Here is an 18,518-nt window from a genome sequence, read left to right on the forward strand (position 1 = left end):
TTCCTCCAGACCTGTTCCTGTCTCCCCATCACTGATCCCATCACATGAACCTGCCCCAGCTGCCACATGGCTGCTCTTATCAAAGCATGGCTGAACTCATAGATGCTCAAAATACAGAGCCAAGTAGCCAAGAGGATGTTTGTGCTGATGAAATCTAAATACTACAGAGATTTAGGCAACTGGTTGCTCTCAGGAAGTTTTGTGGTACCTGCTGAACTGCATCACGTGTGGACACCAACCTCAAGGACAAGGTCTGTGTCTACCATTAAACCCCACAGCACAGAATGGAGCCCAAGAGGAGAAACATCTCAGCTTTCCACAAAAATCTGCACTCAAGTGTTCTCTCCTGCATAAAAGCCTGCACAGAGGGAGAGCAGAGGGTTAACCCTGGACCAGACCAGGGAAGACTCCAGGTGGGTGGAGGTGGGCAGCTCAGTCAAGCCCTGCTCACCAGTGCTGACCTCTTTTTGAGTTTAACAAATGCTGGTTTCTTTAAATTAGAAAAAGGCACTAGTCCAATGTAAAGAAAGGAGAGACCAAGTGCACGGAGCTGTGTTTTTTCTAGACTGTAATGCAAAAAGGATTGGATTTTGGGAAGTCTGCTCTCCCAGTGCAGCAGGGATACACACAGCACTCAGCAAGCTAGGGGTTTAGCATGCTCTTTAATATATAAACGCTTGAAAAAAACCCAAAACCCACCAAAATCCCCAGTCAGAAGGCAATTCCAGATTACCAGGCTGTACAAAAGTTGCCATATGTACATGGGATGTTTCTAAGCAACACATGAGCTACTCCAGAAAACTCTTATCAGCAAATCCAACCTCCTTTCCTGGGTAATTCATCTAGGTCAAGCTAAGGCACGTTGAACACCAAAGCCCAGTTTTGGTGATGCCTCCTGTGTATCCACCCTGGATGAAATATTAGCACAGTTCAGGTTATCAGCGTGTCTTTTCATGAGCATTAAGTTCACTGCAGATAATGGCTCCTCCAGAAACAGCATTAACCTTAATTATTCAGAGGTAACTCTATCCCAGCCTTCCCGACGTTGTGATGCTGAGTGAGCTTCCACCTCCCTCCCAACTTCTCCTTCCCCAAAAATCCAAACAAGCCCAGGCTATGACGTGACTGTGATCCCAAATGAGGGTGCCCAGCACAGGATCCCAGGTACAGGGTATCCCTCCAAAGCCTACCTAAACCCGGGCAGCCACTCCATCCATTCAAACGCATTCTCCTGTGCATTAGCAGCAAAACCACTAAGTCAGCCAAAATGTATTCTTCTCCCATGGATTAGCTGGCACAAATTAGTGCGGGAGTGACGCATGCAGTCTGTCCCTTCCCATTTTTCAACATGTACAAACACCAGGGATTTGGAGACGCTTCACAAGTTTCTGCTTACAAGTTACAGGCAGAGTTTAAATGGTCTGAAACGTGCAAATCGTTCGGGAGATAACACGGCCATTTACCAAGGAGACCTCAAATGCTCCCTCCGACAAAAGCTCCCCTCCCTCCCTCCCTCCCTCCCTCCCTCCCTCCCTGGGCAGCGATAAAGGCGCTGCTGCTGCTGCTGCTGCCCCAGCTCCACGCAAGGGAACTGCTTCAACAGGCACCAGCCCTGTGCCAAGCTGCACCGGGACAAAAACCAACACCGCAGGACAGAGCGCTTCCCACGGGCCCAGAAGAGCCCTGGTGCTGGAGGATGGCTCTGAGCTGACCAGCAGCAGCCACTCCAGGGCCCTTGGGAGACACATTGTTCTGAAGAGACTTCTCTGCTTCAGCTGGAAGTTAAAAAGGTATTATAAAGCTTTTCTTTCTGCTGTTTAAGTGGAGTAAGAAATCAGAATATGCTGAAAAAGAGAAAGGGTTTAATTTCGCTAGGTAAGGAACACAATCACCACAACCAGCTGCCATTGATACAACTGATGAAATATCCCCCTTGAACTGAAAAAGAACAACCTAGCCCCATATAAATAACATAAAGGGTTAATCTTCTAGCTTGCTTTCCCCTGTCTTGCCAGAGAGCAAAAATTATTAATTCAAATTCAACCTCTCCAATTAATGGCAGGGTATGTTTTGCTGATACAAAGAAGATCACATTTGATTTTAAAAAAAAGCAAGCCCCATCAGTCACAAGGATTCTGTCACAAACTTTCTATTTTCCTTTGGCACATCACCAATTAGACCCAGTTCTTTAGTCTGCTACCACCAGTATAAAAAAAAAAAAGCATAATGGGTTTATAATTTGCCACCAAATCCCATAGCAACTGTACGTCACTTTAGATGTAAATTACAGACAATTCCTTCCAATGCCGTTTGAAAACTATAGAGATGAATCTATAATTTGAGCAGATCCAAATGCTATACGGCTGAGAGAAAAAGCTTCCCTAAATAATTGAAAGGAAACTGCCACGGGCCAAAACATTCCTCGTGCACGATGTTCAGTGTCTCTTTGTCCCCCCGCCTGCAATGGGAGGTGCCACATTCAGGTCAACGTGAAGAACACTGGGCAGGAGTTGAGCAGCTCAGGGTGTTCTGCAGATCCTGTCCCATTTCTGCTGATGAGCCGTGCGTGTGCCGCGAGCTTCCTCTCCAGCCCGCCGTGATTCACTCAGTCATGTCACCGACTCATGCTCCCGATGTCGTAAGAGCCTCAATTTTGACGGACTACGGCATCAGTGAATTAATAGGACAGGAAAAAACAGGTTACAGGGAAGGAGGAATGATGCAAAAAGCTCTGAGATAATTCAATGAATTTTGATTGGAAAGGCGGATTGTTCTTCTCCTCCTGACACCTGCAAGCAGCTTTCAATTCTCAAGTCAGCATGAATACGCATTACCCTAAAGACCCTGTAATGACAGCACAGCCTTCATTTTGTGTTTCGTGCTTTGAACACAGCAAGATGAAGGAATCTCCACAACCTGCTCCAAAAGCCAAGGCTGGAAAGTTATTTCAATAAATAGCAACTCCAAGGGGTCGGGCTAACCCTCATTTCCAAGGGTTTCTCTCACGGCTGGTTTTAGGGCAGCACGGGGAAGGTGATTTGGGGAGCCACATCCATCAGACCACAGTCCCAAAATTCAGCTGGGTGAGCACAGGGACAACGTGCTTTGGTTATCTCAGCTTAGTCCCCAATAAATATTTGTGCATCTGCCAAAGTTCACCAGTGAATCAAGCGGTGGCTGCAGCTCAAAACGCTCTGGGGTAGAAGGGGCAGAGAGGGACAAGGGGAGCAGGATGTAGCATCCATCACCAAAGGATGCTACAACCTTCTTTAAACCCTCCTAAAACCACCAGGACCAGGAGCAGAGTTCAGCCATTGTCAGGCCAACACAAAATGACAGGGAAAGGTGTGTGACTGCATCACACTGCCTGGAATCAAAGAACCACCCCTCAACCGCAGAGAGAGGTTTACAGAAACACGTGGAAGTCAGGAAATTCCCAGGTGAGGGTTCCAGGAACAGCCCTGACACTGCCTGTGAGCCATCAGCACCTTCACTGCACGGGAGACAGAGCCACTGCCAAGGGACACTCAGGTCTGCCATGTGGCACCTGAATCAGGCAGGAAGATGGGACTTACCCAGGATGCTGCTAAAAATACAGATGTTGAAGATAAAGGATGAATGATAACTAAGGGAATAAGGTGAGGATGGTAAAATATGTCCTCACTGAGGACAGGAATGAGAGAGGAAAGCAAGGCACAGGTGTGAGGAGCTCCCTTCTACCTTGACAGGGGCAGGAACAAAGTTGGGGCCACACGAGAAGTGATGGGAAAAGTCATAGAATCACCTGATCCCAGAAAGGTTTGGGTCAGAAGGACCTTGAAGACCACCCAGCTCCACCCCCTTGCCATGGGCAGGAACACTTCCCACCAGACCAGGCTGCTCCAAGCCCCATCCAAGCTGGCCTTGGCCATGCCCTGCCTTTTTGGGGGGAGTGGCAATGCCTAACCACGCACACACCCCCAAAAGGAAGGCAGCAAACTGCAGGCTGCTCTACAATTACACTCCCTGGAGAACCCAGAGCTGTTTTAGGTGAGCACACCAGCCTGGCTTCGTTTCATCGGTGGACAAACCAACTTGGGACACACTTCCCACTGCTCAGCCCTCTGAGCTCAGAGCTCTCAGTTTCACAACTGTAGGGAAACAGTTTCAGGGGCAGCAAGTTTCACAAGGAGCAGCTGGGTGACATCTCACTGTGTCCCCTGTGAAGCCAGTGCTAATTCTCTTTTTAAGGCTCCTATTTCTTTCAGGTGAGCTACCAAAGAAACCCTTCCCAGGATCAGAAGCCAGCAGCCCTGTGAGCTGGAGCTCCTCATCCTCTGTACTTGACACAAGAGTTGGGGATCAGTATCTCAGAACCACAGAATGGTTTGGGCTTGGGGGGGACCTTACAGCTCAACCTGTTTCAACGCCTTCCATGGGCAGGGACACCTTCCACTAGACCAGGCTGCTCCAAACCCTCTCCAGAACTTGGATCCCTGACCATTTTCTTCCCTAGGACGCAGACAACTCAGCAGAAGCGCAAGAGCGCAGCTCAGCAGAGGCCCAACAAGACAAATATCTGTTTCTCCACAGCCCTGCTGCCTGATCCACACATGGTGCAGCTCCACACCAAGCCTGCAACTGCTCTGGCACCAGGGACACTCCAAACAAATGGCAGCTCGCCCGGCTGGGTGATCATTTTTGGATTATGTAATCCCAATACATTATTATTAGCCCAAGAACAAACTCAAGCAAGGAACTGAAGACATTTCCCTGCCCGTGCTGGCAGAGGGACAGAGCCTTGTCGCAGGAATGGCACGGACGTGCTCCCCCGGTGCCCCAAACAGGTCAGACTGCACACGCTGGGCTCCAGGTAACACAAAGAGCAGGATTGGATTCCAGGCCATTATCCATATTACACAACGCTGCCGTCAGTTCCACCACGTTTCAAACCAAACCCGGCACAAGGAGCCTGAGCAAATTTTTTCCATTGAGCCACTGCAGCCCAAAATGAAAGCGGAGCTGGACCGGACAGACAGACAGAAGCTGCAAAGGTGTGCTGGGGGTGGCTCCTGGCAGGGCTGGGCCCAGAGCTGCCGAGGAAGCCCAGACCTCCACCAAGCTGGGGAAACTGTTTATAGAACCCGTGCAGAATGAGCATATGTGTTTAATAGCCCACTAATTGTTGCGTTGTTCACTACACAAACAAGCAGCTCTTCTGCCCTTATCCCTTCCTGCCCAGTTAATCACCAGGAGCCTCTGACTATTTCTCTTTTGGGTGGCGGTGAAGGAAGCAAAGTTCATTAGTGGCCGTTGGCCACCAAACAATCCTGAGCCCAGACTTCATTTAGAAAATAAACACCACTATTCATGTGTGACATGGACTCGGAATAGCTTCCCAAAATATTTAACGCAGCTGCCTGTAGTCTTCCTACTCTCCCTCCCCCAAAATAAAAGGCTTTCCCAATATATAGGAAAGAATCATTTGTTTCATTTTTCAGAGAAAAAAAGCTAATAATTCAGTCTACCCAAGTCACTTATTCCTCCTGACTTCTCATAATGCTGATAAACACTCATTAAAATATAAGTTGATAAACCCTGGTACAGTCATTACCTTCGTCCTCATACAGAGATTGCCCAATTCAGTGATGTGATGTAACCAACACCCTAAATTAAAAATAGTGTTGTGACAACATATGGTTTATCCTACAGAAGCTGGCAGGCAGGACGCTCCTAATGACAAACGGGTTTAGGCTCCCAGCTTCCCCCAGCAAGGTGAGGAGACAGAAATGCTCGTCGCAGGATCAGAGGCGGAAAGAAAAAATACAATAAAAATAAAATTACACTAAAAAATGACAGTTTTGAACCCCTCTCCGGTCCATCCCAACACCAGCTGCCGAGCTTTGCCATTATTCTCTATTTACACGACTAATAAGCTCTCTGGATGCATTTCAAGGAAACGGCACGGAAAAGACAATCTGGAAATTTCAAAATACAGCCTGAACGTGCCTCCCCCCCCGCTCCCACCGAGCCGGCGGGGGATGAACAACCGGGAGCACCGGGGAGGGCACAGCGATGGAGGCACCCCCCCAGTCCGGGATGGCAGCACCGGGGATGGACCCGCCGCCCCCCCCCCCCCCCCCGGCTTTGCAAACCCACGTCACGTTCACCGGGGAAACGGGGGGGGCACCGACGTCCCTGGCCCCTTCCCCAGACACTCACGGGGACTGACGGCAGCTTCTCGTCACCTCCCGGGGGGGGCACCGAGCGCCCACCCCCGCACCGGGACCGCGGGGCCCCTGTCACCCACCCGGGAGTGGGGGACACACCGGGGGTCCCCGCTCACCCACCGGGGCGGTGGCACACGGGGGTGCCCCCAGCAATCACCGCGGCGGGGAAGGGGAGGCACCGACAGCTCCCGGTGCCCCGCGGGCACTTGGCGGAGGATCGCGACCCCTCCCCGGTCACTCACCGGGGGGCCCAGAGGGACCCCGCAAACACTGCCGGGCATGAGGAACACACCGGGGTGATCCGGGGCGTTACCGGGAGGGGCACCGCGGGTCCCCTCCGGTGTCCCGCAGGCACCTGGCACCAGGATCGCCCCCCCCCCCCCCATTCCCGGTTCCCCGGTCACTCACGGACGGGGGGGGGCGGGAGCCTCCGCACCCCCTCAGCCCCCCAGCAGGGAGTCCCCCCGCCCCGGGCCACACACCCACGCCACGAGGAGCTCCCCCCTCTCACCTCCCCTCACATCCCCGCCGGTGCCGCCCGCAGGGCTCCGTGCGGGGGCCTCGTGGCGGCCGCCCGCTCGCCCTCGGTGGGGCCGTGCCCGCCGCCCCACGCCCGCCAGCCCCGTACCTTACAGGCCTGGTAGCTCTCGAAGGCGCGTAGGGCGCTCTCCGTGAGCTTGACGTGGAAGACGGAGACGCGGGTGCCGCGGCCGAGGCGGCCGCAGGACAGCCCGTACCCGCGCTCCGCCTGCAGCGCCGCCATCTTGGGACCGTCTCCCCCTCCGCGCCTGGGCCGCCGGGGCCGCCCGCCGGCGACACGCCCCTCCTTATGAATTATTCATGATGCGCCGCTCCGCCGGCCACGCCCACGCGGGGCGCCTGTTGCTGGGGCGAGGAGGTGGGCAGCGGGCGCGCCGATTGGCTGGGTGATTCCGGGCGCCGCGCCGGATTGGGCCGTAGGGAGGAGGAGGCGGGGATATGTAAATAAGGGCGCGGGGCATGCTGGGGAGGGTGGTCTGGTGCAGCCGGGGAGCGCTGCGGGAGCGTGGGGAGGGGGCGGGGGAGAACCCCCGGTATGAACCCCCGGGAATGAACCCCCGGGAATGAACCCCTGACCCACCCCGGGCATTTAACCCTCCGGGCTGAACTCCCTGCAACCCCTTGGCATCAACTCCCCGGGCATGAGCCCCCCAAGGCATGAACCCTCTGGACCCCCCGGGCATGAAATTCCCAGGTGGGAGCCCCCCAGGCATGAACCCTCCGGACCCCCCTGGGCATGACACTCCATGGTGGGCACCCCCTGTACTCCCCCAGGTGTGATTTCCCCAGGAATGAACCCCCCAACCCTGCAGACCTCCCCAGTCATGAGCACCCCAGCACAGACCCCCTGACCCCCAGGTAGAGCCCGAAGGTTCCAGGCTTCCTCCAGGGCTGATTTCGGTGCGCCAGGCTCCCCCCGAGCATCGCCCCCCCTGCAGACTCCACGTGTCCCCATGTGTGGCAATAAACAGGCCGGAATGTGAAGGAATTGTCCTTTATTTGGGAAGTTCACAGTCAGTTTGGGGCGCAAGGACAGTGCTACAACCCCCCCATGAGCAGAGCTGAGGCTGGGCAGGCGCTGGGGGGGCTGCAGGGCAGGGAGGGACCCCCGATGGGCTCGGACCCATGGGAAGACAGCCTGGACAGGGGGTCTGCAGCGCTCCCCTCCTCCATCCCTCCCACCGCGGGTTTCTTTGGCTTCCTTTGGACATTGCACGCTCCAGGGATGTGCAGAGGAGGGCAGCGGGTACCTCCAGGAGGGCTGAGTCCCTGGCAGCCCCCAGGAATCAGGGAATGTCGCTGCATTTCCCCCTGGGCACATCCACATCGCTTCCCACGGCTTCCTTCTCCGTGCCACCCCCTGCCCATCCTGTCCCCGCAGCAGGGATGGGCACGGCCAGGACGCACCCGTGAGAGGCAGCTCCTGCTGCCCCCGACACCCTCAGGGCTGGGGGCTGAGCCCCTGATTGCCAGGAGGCTGCCCGGGGGTCCCTGCTCTGCCAGCAGCCCCCTGCCCACCCCGTGGGTGGCGCCCGCCCGTGCCAGGAGGGATGAGGGGAACGTCGGGAGGGAGATCCGGCACCTCCGGCACAGAAAGCATCCGTGGAGCTGCGAGCCCGCGGGAGGGGGTGGCAGAGCCTCGGGGCAGCCCCTCGGCAGAGAGAGCCAGGAGCTGGCACGGGTCCCGTGCCCAGGGGCCACCCCGGTGCCACCCTCAGTTCCTGGCGGCGATGACCACGGACAAGGCCACGCCGCCGAGCGCGATGGCTGTCGCGCCAAAGAGCCACTTCCAGGGGATGGACTGCGGGGCAGAGCACGGGGGGACACGTCAGGGGCTGTGCCCATGGCAGGGGACACGTGCCACCCCGCCTGCCCTGCCTGCTGGACAGGGCATCCCAAAAAGGCAGCGCCGTGTGGGACAGCGTGTGCCGCCAGCTGACAGCGCTTCCCAACGGGAGCAAAGTCCGGAGCGTGCAGCTGGCATGGCTGTGATCCACAGCCAGACACTGCCAGGGCACAGGCTGTTATCTGGGATGTGTTCTGGGCACGGCTCCCGGAGCACGGCCCCCTGCTCCCAGAGGGATCCTGACACTGCCCAACCACATCCTGCTCGGGAGCGGGGCTGTGTCCCTCCTGAGGGACCTGGGGGACGCTGACACAGCCCCTGTGGATCCCCAGCCCCCCCAGAGGCCTTACCCAGGGCAGTTTGTCTTTGCACTTCCTGGGGGTGCTGGCGGTGCTGGGATTCCCGAGCATCTTCCTGTACATCTCCGTCTCCACGTTCCTCTGGTCCGCGTGCTTCTTCACCAGCTTGGAGAGCTCAGCGTGGATGGTCTGGGGAGGACAGCGTGCTCTCATCAGCCCTGCACCCTCCCCGCCTGCCAGGGAGGGGACCTGCCACCCACAGCACGTTCCACCGCCCCTGGGATGTGCACAACAGCTGAGGGGGTGACGAGGCCTCATCCTGCCCCACATCCCAGCGCCATGGGGCCGCACCAGGGGACACTCTGTGGGTCCAATGCCCCTCTGTCCTTCTCGGCTGCTCAAGCCACTCCCTGCCTGGTAGCAAGGAGCAGAGCCCAGGGCTGATGCCAGACACCAGCAAAGGGATTTTATCCTTTAATCGAGACAGGAAAGTGCCTGCCTTGAGGACAGACGTGCACCAGCTCTCCCACTTTCTGTCTGGAAGCAGGCTGGGAAAGCGGGCTCAAAACTCAGCCTGGTGTCAAGTGGGATTGCAGCAAGACCCACAGCGTGTCCACACCTGCCCTGCCAGGGCAGGAAAAGGCTCTGAGCCCTGCGTGGGGCCCACAGGCTCCCCAAAAGCAGCAGGAAGCACCAGGGAGCTGAGCAGGGCAAGGTGGCAGGAGGACGTTGTGGTGGCCCTGGTGGCACAGCCACGCTGTGCCCTCTGCTGGGGGACACATCCCCAGAACACAGCTCTGCCAGCTGGGGAAATCTGCCTCCAACACAAAAATTTGGATGTCTGGAGGAGAGAACGCTCCTGCTCAGAGCTCACCAGGGCGTCACATCAGTGTCAGACAACCCTCAGCATCCCAGAGGGCTCAGAGGAGGGATGTGTGTGACAGCCTGGCGGGAGGCAGGTGGAGCCCAGCATTTCTGGAGTGTTTTCAGCACTGGTAGCCGTGGCTCCTGAGTCACCCACGCCGCCACTGGAGCCCGGGCAGCAGCTGGGGAGGGCAGTAATTTGCTGTTCTTGTGGTTTCGCTGGACACGTCACTGCCGGGCATTCGGATTTTCCAGCCCTCTCCAATTAAAAGCTCCATCGGAACTGCTGGGGAGCAGCCGCCCTGCCCAGGGACGTGCCAGGGGAATGGTTCCCTGGGCTGCTCCCTCTCCACCCTGACCTTGATGGGAAAGAAAGGGTTTGGGGCCCTGCTCACCCTCTCAAGGGAGCTCAGACCACCTCTGAAGGTGCTGTGGGGCCACCAGGCACCTGCTTGTGCCACACCTCACCCGCGACCTTCAGGGACTGGATCATGGCACAGATCCTGGTGGGTCTGGTGAAAGCCCCATGTAAGAAACGGACACACCAGATGCAGACAAGGACTAAAGCCCATCTGGAGGGCCAAGACCCCCAGGACGACCCTGCGCAGGCAACACCTCCCTGTCTCCTCCCAGTCTCGCTCCTGCTGGGGTCATTTCCTGGCACTGGTTTTTGATTTCTCCCGAGGCTCCAGTCCTGCAGCTGATCATTAACTGACAGGAAATTCCTGACCCAGAGCTCGCCCTGCCCGGGCGCTGGACCGAGGTCTGGCTGCTCCCAGCACCCGGTGATTCACTCCTGGGGCTGCCCAGCGAGTTTGTGGGGACTCAGCTCTGCCCCACTTCCCCCAGCCACAGCACAAACTGCCCCAGCCACCTGGGGAACCTGGACCCTCCCCACAGCATGGCTGGAGTACGGATGGGCTGGCAGGGAGTCCTGTCACCATCAGGACCAAAGGTCACCAGGGAACCTCACAGCATGGAGATAAGGCTGGAGAGCAGCCCAGCCACACTCCACGTGGGGCATCATTCCCCAGGCTCTGGGGGCTCTTCCCAGCCTCCCTCCACGGAGCTGGGGACAGCTCCAGGGAGTCTCAGCCCCCCAGGGGCAACACTGAGGTTTGAAGGGACAGGGACAAGAGAGAAGAAGCACCCAGGAGACCCCCAGCCCAGGGGGATCGCGGGCAGCACACACCTCCAGCCTACCTTGTTTGAAGGCTCCAGCTTTAAGGCTGCCTTCAGGATGGGAATGGCCTCTCTGTACTCTCCCTGCTGAGCCAGCACCTGCAGGGTGACACGGGGATGGAGCAGGGCTGAGGTCTGCCCCTCACCCCCTGCCACACCGCAGAGAGGGGGCCCCTCCTCACCTTCCCCTTTCGGAAGAGAGCCTTGATGTTCCCTGGCTGGTGCTCCAGCACCAGGTTACAGGACTTGAGAGCTGCCTTGAAATGGTCCAACTTGAGCTGCGAGGCCGCCAGGTTGTTGAGACACTTCACCTTCACGTCCAGCAGCTCGGCCTCCTCGTCCGGGCTGAAATCCACTGCACACCCGCCGAGGGCAGGTCACAGCAGGGCCCGGAGCCCAGGGGACCCTCTCTGGGTGGGGACAGGTACCTTTGGAGCTGGAGCCCAGGATCCTGAGGGCGATGTCGTAGGAGTTGATGGCCAGCACGTAGTCTGCCTGCTGGTAGAAGAAGTTGCCGCGCTCCCGTTTGCGGTTGGCCAGCTGGATCTTCTCCTTCCCGCTGAGCAGCTCCAGGTCTGGCGCATCCCGAGCCGCCAGCAGCTCCACCTCCAGCGTGAGGGGCGCATTGGGGGGCACATCAGGGCTCCTGCACAAAGCCATGCCACCATTGCCACCCCTCAGGTGCTGCTCTGAGGGTTCGGCGCCGTGAAATCCAAGCTCAGAAATCCCTGGTGATGTGGATCTTTGCACTCGAGATAGGACACGCTGCTCGTGGCAAGCAAGGAGGTGTCAGGAGCCAGGACATCCCTCTGGCTGTCCTGAGCAGCCATGACCCCTGCCAGGGGGCTCAGAGACCTGGCACAGAGCCCAAGATGCCCCTGTGGGTTTGATTATGACCCATGGAGCAAGTTACCAACCCTAGATGAAGATCAGCAAGCCATGGCAAATTAAGTAGAGTGATAGTGAATTTACCATGAGGTGAAAAAGTAGATTTTGGGGTTTTTAGAATGGGGGTTCAGGGGGCAAGATGGAGTGATCTGGGCATGTCCAGCCTTTCTCCTTCTTCTTCTTGGCCTCCATCTTCTGCTGTGATGGTGGCACTTTAGGATTGGTTTAGAGTAGGAGCTCACTGTCTAACACAGGTGATGGGTATTGGGAAGTAATTGTAAATATTGTACACGTAATTTTTAGTATAAACACTTAACACTGCCCCGGGGCAGGCAGAGTGCCTGGAACTGTCCTGCTGGATGGACCTCGGCAGGACAGGAGAAAGAATTTTATAGATAAGGAACAACAAACAACCTTGAGAGCAAGAAATGAAGAGCTCTGACTCCTTCCTCAAGCACCGGGCTGGGAAAAGAGACTTTCTAACTTTTCTCGGGGTCACTGTGAGCAGCCAGAGACCCCGACAAGGAAGCAGAGGCTGGACAGATGGGCTGTCACCAGGTGAGCAGGGGACAGCTGCCCCAGCCCTGTGTGGGACCACCCTGCTCCAGCTGAGGGGCTGCCAGCTCACCTGCCCTGGGCTCCGTAGCAGTACTTGGCATCTGACACGATCAGAGCCGTCTCAGCCATCTCCAGGAGCTGCACACACAGGTCCAGAGCCTGCAGGGGACAACATGGCACCATGGAAGGGACTGGAAGGGTTCTCCAGTGCCAACCTCCTGGATGTTCCACCACGGGCAGGAACATCCTCCACAAAACCAGATGGCTCCAAACCCCCTCTAACTCGGCCAACATCACGGGAGGGAGCACGAGCAAGGGCAGAGGGGCCCCTTTGACCCACAAACAGGATGTCACCGAGCCCTACCCTTCCTCTGACCCCTGAGGTGAGGTCCTGCTCCCAGGTGAGCCTCCAGCCCGTGCTCACCTGCAGGACATCACAGTCCCCCAGCGTGAAGGTGAGGGCCGGGTCCTGTTCCACCACGGTGCCATCCTCCAGCGTGGCCTTCAGGCGGATTGTCACATCCTGGCCCTTCTGGGGACGGCTCTCCACACCCTGGCCCGGCACCAGCGTCTTCTTCTTGAGCAAACCATTCCCTGGGCACAGAGAAACGGGGGGCACATGGGGACCGCTGGGGAGGGAAAACCCGACTGCCCCCACCCTAGTGCGGCTCCTGTAGCCCGGGGAAAGCCCGAGAGGCCCCGGAGCGGAGCAGCCTCAGCTCTCACCCAGAACATCGAGCCACTCCTCGGGGTCCCCGGCCGCGTCCCCCGCGCCCTGCACCGGGGGCTGCGCGTCCTCCCGCGGCGGCGCCGGCGGCCGGCCCACGTCCTCCAGCGGCGGCAGCTCGCTCAGGTCATCCTCATCTTCCTCCCCTTCCTCTTCCAGCACCTCGAAATCCTCCGCCGTGTCCAGCTGAGCCGCGTCCGCCGCCGCCGCCGCCTCGCTGCCGGTGCCCGCCCGGCCCGGGGAGCCGCTGCTCGGTTCCTCCCCGCTGGACGCCATGGCGGCGGAGCAACCTGGAGCGGGGAGAGAAGGCGAGGATCGGGGCTGCTCTTACCGGCACCGACCCGGAGACCGGCGGGACCCTCCGGGGGCGGGGGATGCGCAACGGGACAGCGGAGACTGGGGAGCGCCGGGGAGGGACGGGGCCTGGCGGGGCGGGGGCTCGGTGGGACGGGGGGGGTCTGTCCGGTGGGATCGGGGGGGTCGCGGCCCCGGCCCGGTACCGTGGGGGGGGGCGGCCCCGCGCCCCCCGCCCGCCCCACGTGACCGCCGCGCGCCCCCCGCCGCTCCCACCTGGCCCGCGAACGCGCGGGTGCAGGCCCCGCCCCCCCGCTCCTATTGGTCGGTCCCCGCCCACCGCGCGACGCCATTGGGCGAGGAGCACGCTCGTCAGCCGCGCGCCCGCGGCGCCCCCGACGCCTTAAAGGGACCGCCACCAGCGCGGCCGCCCCGGCGCGGCGGGCGGCAGCGCCGGGGGCTCGGCGCCGGTACCGGAGAGGCTCCGTGATGCCCGCAGGGGTCGCGACCCTCTCGCCCGGCCGCTCTCCGGGACTTCCGGCTCGGCGCGGTGACGCAGCGGGGTCGCGCCCCACGTGACCGCACACCCGGAAGCGGCGCGGAGTGGCCGCCGGTGCCGCCCCCGGTACCGCCGCCGCTCCCGTCATGTGAAGCGGCGGGACGGGGTCCCGCAGGTGCGCGGGCAGTGCTGGTGGGAGGCTCCGGGGACACCGCTAGAGGCCCTGGCCGTGTCCCCGAGGGAACCCGGGGCTGGCGGCGCTACCGGGGACGGCCAGGGGACCCCCCGTTACCGGCGTGTGGGGCCGCCCCGGGAGGGGGCACGGCGGCGGGGTACCCAGTACTGGGTGCACGGCAGGGCGGAGGGGGTCCCGGTATCACGGAGGGGAAGGGGAGGGTCTCCGTTACCGGCGCGGGGGGTTCCGGTGCCCCGGCTGAGCCGCCCCGCGGTCCCGCAGGTCACGATGGAGCCCTCGGCCTCGCAGGTGTTCTGCGGGAGGGTGCTGGGCATGGTCAACGCCGAGGACGTCAACGCCATCATCCTGGCCCAGAAGAACATGTGAGTCCCGGGGGGAGCGGCCGGTGAGAAACCCGGTACCGGCACCGGGAGCCTGCCGGGATCTTTACCGAGCTCCCTGTGCCTCCCCCGCGCAGGTTGGATCGGTTTGAGAAGACCAACGAGATGCTGCTCAACTTCAACAACCTGTCCAGCGTGCGCATGCAGCAGATGAGCGAGCGCTTCCTGCACCACACCAGGACCCTGGTGGAGATGAAGAAGGACCTGGACAGCATCTTCCGGAGGATCCGGTGGGAAACCGGGCGGGAACGGGCCCGGGGATGCCGGGAGGGGTGGGGGGGGTGTTAGAGCAGGGTACAGGTTGGAATTTGGGGGGCTGTGAGAAGGAAAATCTGTTGGGGAAGGGAAAAGATGTGATCGAGTGGAGGTCGGAGCTTTGGGTTTCCATGATCCTGCTCTGGGTGGGCTCTGCTGCCGTGGGAGCTGCTCGGGGTGGTCACAAAACACAAAATGTGGGGGTTCAGGAACACCCCATGTGCTGGGCATGAGGTGTTCGGGGGGTTTGGGGTGGGAATCCCTCACCCTCGGGATTTGTTTGCATTGCCCAGGGAGCTGGGGGGCAGCTCCGGATCCCTGAGCTCCCCACGGACTGGGATTGTTCTCTCCTCCCCAGGACGCTCAAAGGGAAGTTGGCAAAGCAGTACCCGGAGGCTTTCAGCAGTGAGTGATTCCTGACACCCAGATCTACAGAGTCATGGAATGGGTTGGGCTGGAGGGACCTTAAATCCCTCCCAGTGCCACCCCTGCCATGGCAGGGACACCTCCCACTGCCCCAGGTGCTCCCAGCCCTGTCCAGCCTGGCCCTGGGCACTGCCAGGGATGCAGGGGCAGCCACAGCTGCTCTGGGCACCCTGTGCCAGGGCCTGCCCACCCTCACAGCCAGGAATTCCTTCCCAAAATCCCATCCATCCCTGCCCTCTGGCAGTGGGGAGCCATTCCCCTTGTCCTGGCACTCCACGCTCGGTTTTCCTCCTGTGGGAAGAGTCTCTGTTCCTGAGGCATCCCTCAGGAATCACAAGTCCACGTGCTGGCCCGTAGCTGCTTCCCCAAAAACCCAGCAAGCTCCTTAAAGCCATTAAATCCACTTGCAAGAGTGGGCTTGGGACGCAGGGAGCAGGGGCTGGATCCCAGAGTGGGGGCTGGAACTTGGAAGAAATTCCAACCAATCCCCAATTTACACCCTGTAGGGTTTTTTTTCACCCCTACAAGCTGCAAGCTCAAGCAGGGAATCCCTCTCACCACAACCCTAACCCCTGGCTCTTCAGACATCCACGAGTCTCCCATCCTGGGGAACTTGCAAGAATTCCAACCAACCCCCAATTTACACCCTGGCCATTCGTTGGGTTCTTTTAACCCCCGCCACAATCCCAGCCAGGGAATCCCTCTCAGCACAACCCTAACCCCTGCCTCCTCCCCCTCAGACATCCACGAGTCCCCCATCCTGGAGGACGACGACGACTTCGACCCCGTCCCCAAGAGCACCACGACCACCATCGCTACCTCGGAGCAGAGCACGGAGTCCTGTGACAGCAGCCCCGGCCTCATCTCCCCCACCACCAGCCAGGAGTTTGAGGATTTATCCCAGGGCCACTACGAGGGCCCGGCCCTGAACGGACAGAGTCTCACAGACGAGGACACGGCCAACCTGGACTAGACTAGGAGCCCCGTGCTGCCCCTGCAGAACTTTCTAGCCTGTATTTATAGCTGTGTGTTGCTCTTTTGGGTTTTTTGGGTTTTTTTTTTTTTCCTCTCTTGGGAAGAGGGAAGCCAAGGCTGGGAGAAGCTGAGGGAGGAAGGTGCTGCCCTTCTGCCTGGAAAGTGCCACTGAGGTGTAAAGCCACCGGGCTGGCTTCAGGGGGAATCAGTAAATCCTGGGTTGGAAATGCCTCTTGTCCTCCCTCCTTCCTGCGCTCAGGAGAGCCGCTACACTTCACCCTCCGTGTAGATTTTTTGGCGCAGAAAAGCCGTTTCTGGGGACAGATGTTTGTGTTTTGTAAGAAATGTTGTCTCTGAGGCTCTGTGTGCCTGCCAGCTCTGCCAGGGGTCTGTCCCTGCTGCTGATGGACTTGTGCTGGCTGAGTTCTCGCTGCTGGATGAGCCAGAGCCGTGTTTCCCTTTGGTTCTCACACTCAGCCCCTCACACGCTGCTGCTGGTGGCTCCACAGGCAGGTTCTCAGGAACTGCAGCTCTCCAGATCTTTCTTTTCCATCAGCATTGTGGTGTGATGGAGGAACTGCTTGGCTTTGGGGTCCTGAAGGCCTGGGAGGGGATGAGAGGAGAGTGGGGGACTGGAGGACTGGCTGCTGGGGCTGATCCTGGAGCTGTGGGACTGGTCTGGGGTCCGTGGGGTCCGTGTGGCTGGTCCTGGCACTCCGGGGCCGGTCATGGGTCCAGTCCTGTGGCCATGGGGTCAGTGTGGGGCCGGTCCCAGGGGCTGTGGGGTCAGGGTCGGGTTTGGGGGCCGGTCCCGGGGTCAGTGTCGGGTTTGGGGATCAGTCTGGTCCCAGGTCCGTGCGGACGCTCCCGTGCCCTGTCCCGCGGTGCCGGTGTCACCCCGGCCGTGACAGAACAGTGACGGGACGGTCTCGGGGCGGTGCCGGTGTCCCCCCGGCAGTGGCCGGACGGTCTCGGGGCGGTGCCGGAGCTGTCGCGGGGCGGTGCCGGTGTCCCCGCCGGAAATGACGGAGCTGTCGCGGGCGGTACCGGTGTCCCCACCGGCAGTGACGCGGCCGCGGTTCCGGCCCCGCCTCCCTTTCCCTCAGCAGCGAGGCCGCGGGTGCGCGCGGTGCGGGACCGGAGCGGGCCCGGGGCTCGGGGCGGGGGCCCTGCATCCCGGGAGGGGCCGCTGGATCCCGGGAGGGGCGCCTGGGACCCGGGCAGCGGGGGCTGGATCCCGGAGTGGGAGCTGGAAACCCGGGAGGGGCCCTGGGTCCCCGGGGACGGGACTGGATCCCGCGGGAGGGCCCCGAGGCCCGGGGTGGGGCCGGATCCCGGGAGAGCGGGGCCGGATCCCGGGATGGGGGCTGGATCCCGGGAGGGGTGGTCGGGAACGGGGCTTTGAGGGGCCGGGGGGCGGCGGGGCCCTGTCGGGGGCGGGACACGGCGATAACGGGGCCGGCCCGGGGTGACGCGGCCGCCGCTGCCGCAGGTGAGAAGGTGCCAAGATGCAGATCTTCGTGAAAACCCTCACGGGCAAAACCATCACCCTCGAGGTGGAGCCCAATGACACCATCGAGAACGTGAAAGCCAAGATCCAGGACAAGGAAGGTACAGGCGGGGCCGGGGGCGGCGGGGTGGCCCCGCAGGGCTCCCCGGTGTCCCCAGCACGGTTGGTGATTGTGTGATTGTGTCCCGCAGGGATCCCCCCCGACCAGCAGCGCCTGATCTTCGCGGGGAAGCAGCTGGAGGACGGCCGCACCCTCGCAGACTACAACATCCAGAAAGGTGCTCCCCGGACCCCGGGGGGGGTTTGGGGGGCATTTTTGGGGTGCTGGCTGCTGCTTTCCCCCCGGTGTGACACCAATGTCTCCTCACAGAGTCCACCCTGCACCTGGTGCTGCGCCTGCGAGGGGGAATCATCGAGCCCTCCCTGCGCCAGCTGGCCCAGAAGTACAACTGTGACAAGATGATCTGCCGCAAGTAGGTCCCCGTGCCCCCTCCCCGTGTCCCCTCAGCCCCTTCCTGCAGCCCCAGAGCCCTCCCCGGGGCCGCGGGGCTCTGCTGACCTGTCCCCCCCAGGTGCTACGCCCGCCTGCACCCCCGCGCCGTCAACTGCCGCAAGAAGAAGTGCGGGCACACCAACAACCTGCGCCCCAAGAAGAAGGTCAAATAGAGCCTCCAGCCCTGCCTGCCCTGGCCAATAAAGTATTGCAACGCTCAGCCACGTTTTCTGGTGTTCTTTTTAGCCAAATTGTGGTTTTCAGTAAATGGGGGCAGTGCTGGAGCAGCATAGCGGGGTGGGGGGACAGGGAGGAATGGAGGTGGTGGGGCTGCAGCAGTGTGTGCACAAACTGGGCCAGCCCTGGGACCCCCCTGC

General features: G+C 60.2%; 4 protein-coding genes across 6 annotated transcripts in view; 2 read left to right on the plus strand and 2 right to left on the minus strand.

Moving 5' to 3' along the window:
* Positions 1 to 6,972, minus strand: part of ELL (elongation factor for RNA polymerase II) — a 49,414-nt gene extending 42,442 nt beyond the window's left edge. The window contains exon 1 of the mRNA XM_036399325.2: positions 6,838 to 6,972. Within this exon, the coding sequence (XP_036255218.1) occupies positions 6,838 to 6,972 (135 nt within the window). The remainder of the gene's footprint in view (positions 1 to 6,837) is intronic.
* A 757-nt stretch (positions 6,973 to 7,729) lies between these two features.
* FKBP8 (FKBP prolyl isomerase 8) lies at positions 7,730 to 13,899 on the minus strand. The gene is made up of 9 exons (XM_054517369.1): positions 13,882 to 13,899; positions 13,113 to 13,403; positions 12,811 to 12,980; positions 12,457 to 12,545; positions 11,369 to 11,586; positions 11,123 to 11,295; positions 10,962 to 11,039; positions 8,946 to 9,083; positions 7,730 to 8,550 (listed from the first exon to the last, which is right to left on the minus strand). The coding sequence occupies exons 2-9, from the start codon at positions 13,387 to 13,389 to the stop codon at positions 8,464 to 8,466; spliced, it is 1,230 nt and encodes a 409-aa protein (XP_054373344.1). The 5' UTR covers positions 13,390 to 13,403; positions 13,882 to 13,899; the 3' UTR covers positions 7,730 to 8,463.
* KXD1 (KxDL motif containing 1) lies at positions 13,315 to 16,369 on the plus strand. 2 transcript variants are annotated; one of them, XM_054517373.1, is made up of 5 exons: positions 13,315 to 13,421; positions 14,364 to 14,464; positions 14,560 to 14,712; positions 15,096 to 15,142; positions 15,904 to 16,369. In XM_054517373.1, the coding sequence occupies exons 2-5, from the start codon at positions 14,370 to 14,372 to the stop codon at positions 16,134 to 16,136; spliced, it is 528 nt and encodes a 175-aa protein (XP_054373348.1). In that variant the 5' UTR covers positions 13,315 to 13,421; positions 14,364 to 14,369; the 3' UTR covers positions 16,137 to 16,369. The 2 variants fall into 2 exon arrangements, with proteins under 2 accessions (XP_054373348.1, XP_036255281.1); XM_036399388.1 differs by lacking the exon at positions 13,315 to 13,421 and adding an exon at positions 13,912 to 14,081.
* Positions 16,370 to 17,181: 812 nt separating this feature from the next.
* UBA52 (ubiquitin A-52 residue ribosomal protein fusion product 1) lies at positions 17,182 to 18,361 on the plus strand. Of its 2 annotated transcripts, none has more exons than XM_036399389.2 (5): positions 17,182 to 17,258; positions 17,631 to 17,749; positions 17,840 to 17,926; positions 18,019 to 18,121; positions 18,221 to 18,361. In XM_036399389.2, the coding sequence occupies exons 2-5, from the start codon at positions 17,647 to 17,649 to the stop codon at positions 18,312 to 18,314; spliced, it is 387 nt and encodes a 128-aa protein (XP_036255282.1). In that variant the 5' UTR covers positions 17,182 to 17,258; positions 17,631 to 17,646; the 3' UTR covers positions 18,315 to 18,361. The 2 variants fall into 2 exon arrangements, with proteins under 2 accessions (XP_036255282.1, XP_054373350.1); XM_054517375.1 differs by having other exon boundaries at positions 17,201 to 17,267.
* Positions 18,362 to 18,518: the final 157 nt, after the last annotated feature.

Source organism: Molothrus ater, chromosome 26, assembly GCF_012460135.2.
Source record: "Molothrus ater isolate BHLD 08-10-18 breed brown headed cowbird chromosome 26, BPBGC_Mater_1.1, whole genome shotgun sequence".
In the NCBI taxonomy this organism is placed as follows: Eukaryota; Metazoa; Chordata; class Aves; order Passeriformes; family Icteridae; genus Molothrus; species Molothrus ater.

Excerpts from the sequence above, each read along its gene's own strand:
- FKBP8 (XM_054517369.1), bottom strand. The coding sequence starts at position 13,389 with ATGGCGTCCAGCGGGGAGGAACCGAGCAGCGGCTCCCCGGGCCGGGCG. Across the intron at positions 11,296-11,368 it reads CCTGGGCTCCAGCTCCAAAG|TGGATTTCAGCCCGGACGAG; the intron begins GTACCTGTCCCC and ends GCGGGTGTGCAG. Across the intron at positions 11,040-11,122 it reads CTCTCTTCCGAAAGGGGAAG|GTGCTGGCTCAGCAGGGAGA; the intron begins GTGAGGAGGGGC and ends GTCACCCTGCAG.
- KXD1 (XM_054517373.1), top strand. The coding sequence starts at position 14,370 with ATGGAGCCCTCGGCCTCGCAGGTGTTCTGCGGGAGGGTGCTGGGCATG. Across the intron at positions 14,465-14,559 it reads ATCCTGGCCCAGAAGAACAT|GTTGGATCGGTTTGAGAAGA; the intron begins GTGAGTCCCGGG and ends TCCCCCGCGCAG. Across the intron at positions 14,713-15,095 it reads AGCATCTTCCGGAGGATCCG|GACGCTCAAAGGGAAGTTGG; the intron begins GTGGGAAACCGG and ends TCTCCTCCCCAG.
- UBA52 (XM_036399389.2), top strand. The coding sequence starts at position 17,647 with ATGCAGATCTTCGTGAAAACCCTCACGGGCAAAACCATCACCCTCGAG. Across the intron at positions 17,750-17,839 it reads CAAGATCCAGGACAAGGAAG|GGATCCCCCCCGACCAGCAG; the intron begins GTACAGGCGGGG and ends TGTGTCCCGCAG. Across the intron at positions 18,122-18,220 it reads GACAAGATGATCTGCCGCAA|GTGCTACGCCCGCCTGCACC; the intron begins GTAGGTCCCCGT and ends TGTCCCCCCCAG.